Raw genomic sequence first — 5691 nt, 5'->3', positions numbered from 1 at the left:
GGATGAAAACCACAAAGCCGGTTTAAGCGAGGATCGCCCCCCACCCCCTCCCGTTCTCTGTCTCTCTGCGGTGTGTGTGTGTGTGTGTGTGACTGTGTGTAAGAGAAAGAGAGGGCACAAACGCTGAGCTGGCTCAAAGTCAAGTGAGCTCACGGTGCGTCACTGTGCGTGCGCTTCCCAGGCAAGGGGCGGCTGGTCACAGCCTGCTGCATAATGACAGCTTGTAGTTGTCAAACAGACGCAAAGAGCTCAATATCGACTAAATATTCAAATGGAGCCAAAATTTTAAACACAGAAAGCAAAAATATAAATAAAGCGGAATATATTTGGAAAGTTAAAGAAAATACGACAAAAACAACAATTCCTACAGAACCAGGCTCGCTGAGTGCTGTATCCAAACATAATAATAAAAAGTTAAGTTGAAGGAAAAAATATTCTTAAAAAAAATTGCATAATTATCTGGGATAACTGTTCAAGAGTCACAAGAATAAATGTTTCCGGGACACAGACTGCAGTCGACCTTGTTCTGACAGATAGGTCAGAAATTACAGACCTTAATTTAGAAAGCAAGGTCCCAGAGCCTCAAAAGTGGAGAGACGCAACCCAAATTATTTGAGGTCCAGGGAAATTCTGCTTCAGTAATGATTTGGGGAGCCATTTCATAAGCTGGTGTTGACCTATCATCTTTTACAAGGCCAAAGTTATCTCATCAGTTACTTCATGATGCTCTGAATTAGTGATATACAGCTGTGCTCACATTTCGAAATCTTTAAAAAATGTTTGAACTCACATCAGACTAATTTAAGTTTTTATTTTCGCTTACTTTTGGCAGAGATGACTTGTACATTCACTAATTTGGTCTATTAGAAAAGTTTTTACTGAGATGAAGCACATAAAAAGATGGCCTCTTAGTGTTGATCGAGTTTCCCATAAATGCTTAATTGACTACCGTTCTGCCTCTTTCAACTTGGAGCCATTCCCATTTGAAATTTCCTTCATTTCCTCCCAGAATTTCCAAATGAGTAACTGAGCCTTTCTGCAGACTCATATATAACTTAGTTATTGCGACAATTTGTACCAATAGTATAGTACCAATAGTTTAAAAATGTCCCAAATATGTTCAGTGGTCTGAGTGCAACATGTTTTAGAGTATTTTCAGGCTTGAAAATACTCTAAAATATAAAATAGGTCAATGAAAGAATTCTACCAGTGAATGATTTTCAGTATCAGTTGCTCATTTTGATGAGACAGATGAAGCTTTGTGCTGGTGTTTTCCCAGCCTTGTTGGTCATCCTACAGATCTCCGTTGTGAGGATGTGTGAGTCTTCATGAAGGAATGGTTGTTTGTTGGACTGTAATGTTACAAAGCAATTTATTGTGGGTCAGTGGGCTTAAATGTTTTGCTGAGTTACATTGAAAAAATGAGCCACAGAGGTAACTTTGTGTCCAGGTTTGAGTTGCTTTTTAATGAATGTGAACATTGATTTGAATTAACTGGCACCACTTAGAGTTGAAACAGAGTGGAAGGAAGAAAACATGTATTAAAGAAGTCTTACAGGCAGCTATTTTTTTAGGACATTTATTTTCTAATTTGTATTAGCGTTAAAAAATATACATATATATTCTATATATCCACTTTCAATAGTACAGTTCAGGGAATAAGAGAAATTTAATGCAGCCAAAATAAAGCAAATCATATTAGGCCCTTTAAAACTTTCTCTGAAGAGCATAATCTCATGTATGATGTCAAATCTTGCTGTTATTTATTCTTCATTTGTCAAGCGAAGTGCCATTTTTCTCCTTCTGACACTTTTTCTAGTTTTGCTGTTCTTTAGTATTCAGATGTCTGTTATCACCATAAAACAAAGATATTGTTGTTTAGGGATGATTGCTGTATTTGAACCCAGAAAATGTTAAAACATCTGTGACAAATAATGAGCACATAATTTTACAGTTAAAAAATGATGTTAAATTCTGTTAATTACTAATTAACATTCACAAATAATCTAGGGAGATTTTTTAACAGACCATGCAATGCCCACAGGATATTGTTTTTAAGATTCTGGATAGTATGAGTTTGAAGAAAAAACAAACAAACAGAATATTAGTTCAGAAAGAAGATTGATGATTTTGGATTGTTGAAAAAGAAAATAACCAAGTTGTTTCCATGACCTAGTCAAAGTCTAGAGCTCAACCTGAAGGGAATAGTTAACAGATCAGTGCAAAAGCAAATGTTGTAAAACTGTTAACTGAACAGAAATGACAACATGAAGAGTAAAACAATTTTCACACAACGATGTGAAATACTGCTATAGTTATTGTTTAAACATGTCTTTTCATTGATGATCAGCTATTTGTCCTGAAAGATTTGACAGATAATATACATTATTTTTGAATTACAAGCATCTTCAATAAATATTCAGTATTAAAAATATAAGTGCTTTACAAAAGGGAAATACTCATAATCCTGTTCTCAGTAGTTTTCTCACTTCTGACCAAGAATAAAGTATTAAGATAAAGCTGTAAGTTAAGAGAACAAACACAAGCTGGCCCCAGTGAAATTATTTATTTTACAGAGGAACCCAAAGTGACAAAACTAGAGCAGCTACATACAGGAAGAAACTCTGAGAGACTGCAGCCATGACAATATGTCAGCCAGGGGCAGAGGAAAACAGAAGGTCAGCAGAGCAAAAACTAAGAGTAAGTTTTTTCCCCCCCTGCAGAAATAAGCAACAAAGCAAACATTTTGAAGCTGCCATAAATGCAACTCCATCACTAAAACAGAAATCTGTTTATTACACCTCTTTAGTCTGGGGCAATATTTTTTTTTCTGACAGTTCAAACTTTTTTTATGACTGAAGGCGCATGCAAAGGACTAAAGGGGGGAATACATAGAGACAAACTTCACAGAAACATATAAAAATATGCCATACGACTTATATCAACAATTGAGGACCGTGAGTGCACTATTTACAGAAATGAAGCAGTATATATACCAATATTTACATCAATACAACTTAGATCACCTGTACTTACGTACATGTCAGTGAGATTTATGGAAAAGTTGGGATGATACCGATTATTACCATTTGCCTCCTTCTCCTAGTCATGTATAAAGTAATATGCAGAATGATATTCATACCTTCATATTTAGGATCTAAAGTTTCATAAGGAGTCTTAGCAGATCCGTTTCACTCATTTCCATCTACTTCTTCTGTAATTATTAATAGGTGTTACTTCTGGTGAATTCTTTTCATTTGAACCTATTAAAAACATTCAACTGAAATTATTTATTACAACCACAATGCAGAAAAACAGCCAAAACTACAGTTCTGGTCAGAGGACGTGAAAACACAATAGGCTACCACCTTTGAGTGCTTTTCTGCTACCAAGCTCCACCCCGTTTGTGGAGTTCATTGAAAAGACCAGTATGTGTACCTCCTATAGCCAGCATAAATGTATATATTTTACATACAGGAAACACAAAAGTCAACGTTTTGATTGATCATGCAGTTTAAAAAAAACATTTACCTTACATCAACAATTAGGAATGCTTTATGGATTCTTCTTGAAAGTAATCGTCTGTGCTGGGGGTGGAAAAAAAAGGTTAGCAGTAAAATTGAAGACAACTATGTGGGTAGTAAGCATAGCTTAGCCCAATTCATAAACCAGCAAAGTGGGCAGAAAATAGAAAAAAAGGCATCTCCTTTTATTCATCTTACCTAAATAAATGCACTTGAGGAAATAAATCCACATCTACGCTAACAAATGCACATAAGCTAGTTAGCAGCTAAACTGATTCTCTTAGTTATTTCACAGGGAGAAAGAGCTTAATGTGGATGTATTTGGAAGTGAGATTCTTGAGGTGAAGAGCCCAGATGGTTGATAAAGTGCAATGAGGTTTTCAAGGCTTTGAGGGATCAAAGACAATCACCACTTAACCCCCAAAGCCTGAGGCTAACACCTATGAGAGTGTGTGCAAGGACAAGAAGTCAAGGACAGGTGACTTTTACTTGTGTGTAATGGCCTTAACCTTTAAGCCTCCTGAAGAAATGCGTAGGCACTAAGCATTTGTCCTACTGACATACTATCTTGTTTGTAAATACCAGGTGTGAAAGGATATCGGGTTTTTGTAAGATGGAAAAACCCCTGTGCAAGAAATGGATCTGAACTATGAAGCATATTTGGCACACATCCAGGCATCAGAGTGACTGTGCTCAAGCAGTCCAAAAGCTGCTTTCTGATACTATACAAGGCAAAACCTTGTGGGACATTTATCCTACAGCGAAAAGCATCATTTTTGGTCTAGTCCAAACCCTGCACTATGAACTGTTGTGACCATGAGGGAATGGAGCTAAACTACTTGTTTTAATTCACTTTCATAATCAAGTCAGAGCCTCTGTGTTCATCATTTCCAACAGAAAAAGTGAAGGCTACATCTTCTATAAATTAAGTGCTGTTAAAGAAGGCGCTAAAATTAAAAGCATAAATACTGTACACAACTATTTCTGCATCCGCAGCTTAGCGTCATCAATGAAGAGGCTCTGTCCAGACATGACAGAACTTCAACTGACTTTTCATGGCAAAAAAAGATCTTTAACGTATACAAGGCTTTGGCATGACTGTGTTAAAGAGGAACGCACTTATATTTCACTTCCCAGTGAGACACAATTTAAGCTTAAACTGACAGCAAAAGTAAAACTGACTGAGCCAACAAAATGTGATTTTCTGCAAAAATCATATGTTCTTTTTTTATTGTTTTATAAGGCTGTCCATTATATGTGTGCAATGTTTCACCGTAATGCTCCCTCTACTGGAGAAAGATGACATTGGCAGTTTCACAACTATGACTGGCCATTGTGAAAAAGGATAATCACCACCTGACTGGAATCAGAAAAATCTGACAATACATCTGATATTAAGGCTAGCATTAAATTTCAGCTGAAAAAATATGACTAAAATAAAATAAGAATTTCAAACTACCATTCTGAGCTATGTTACATTTAATTTACATTGTTACAGCTGATCTTCATCTGTGGATGAAACGATGGACTGAAGTATTTCAAGTTCAAAAAGACAAAATTTCAAAGAAAATGCAATTCCTCAATAATTACATCACATGACTCAATCCTCCTGTTTTGTGCACTGACACCCTGAAGAATCCAGATCCGCCTGTGGAAGTTCTTTATTTGTCCTCAGTTTGAAAATAAGTCCATCTGTGCAAGTTTATTTTTGGCTCTTCAATTTTCTTATCTCTTTCAAAAAAAAATGATCAAAAATGCACACATCACCAGGAACACAACAAAAGCTGAGTGTTTGATGTAGTAGTATTCATTCATAAATCCAGGAGGGAGCTCGGAATCGTGTCATAGCACTGGATGGACTGAGCAAAAAATCAACGCCTGAATGTGCTGGAGGGAGATTGGTCAGACTGGGTGTTTGATTGTCTCAGACTCTCCAGAGCAATAGGTGATTGGTGCTGTCATCTCGACCAATGGTTTCACTGCTGTTGGTCAGCCTAAAGTCCTCATAGCCATCTCCGCCAGAAATGACAAGATGATTGGTCTTCACTGGGATGTGTGTGGAGGTTCTGCGGTGTGCGGAGTCTCGCCTCTGTAGGCTCTCATCGTCTACGCTGCTGCTCGGAGGCTGATTGCCTAGATCCAGAAAAACTAGGGTTATTTTTGTTTG

At 36.9% G+C, this 5691-nt stretch overlaps 1 protein-coding gene across 2 annotated transcripts in view; it reads right to left on the bottom strand.

Moving 5' to 3' along the window:
• Positions 1 to 2551: 2551 nt before the first annotated feature.
• The window catches only part of arhgef17 (Rho guanine nucleotide exchange factor 17), a 67735-nt gene continuing 64595 nt past the window's right edge, over positions 2552 to 5691 (bottom strand). For both annotated transcript variants that reach the window (XM_023351028.1, XM_005809012.3), the window contains exon 24: positions 2552 to 5657. In XM_023351028.1, the coding sequence (XP_023206796.1) occupies positions 5449 to 5657 (209 nt within the window). In that variant the 3' untranslated portion in view covers positions 2552 to 5448. The remainder of the gene's footprint in view (positions 5658 to 5691) is intronic.

The sequence above is a fragment of the Xiphophorus maculatus genome, chromosome 18 (genome assembly GCF_002775205.1).
Source record: "Xiphophorus maculatus strain JP 163 A chromosome 18, X_maculatus-5.0-male, whole genome shotgun sequence".
Classification (NCBI taxonomy): domain Eukaryota; kingdom Metazoa; phylum Chordata; class Actinopteri; order Cyprinodontiformes; family Poeciliidae; genus Xiphophorus; species Xiphophorus maculatus.
This window is presented reverse-complemented; position numbering and strand designations above follow the sequence as displayed.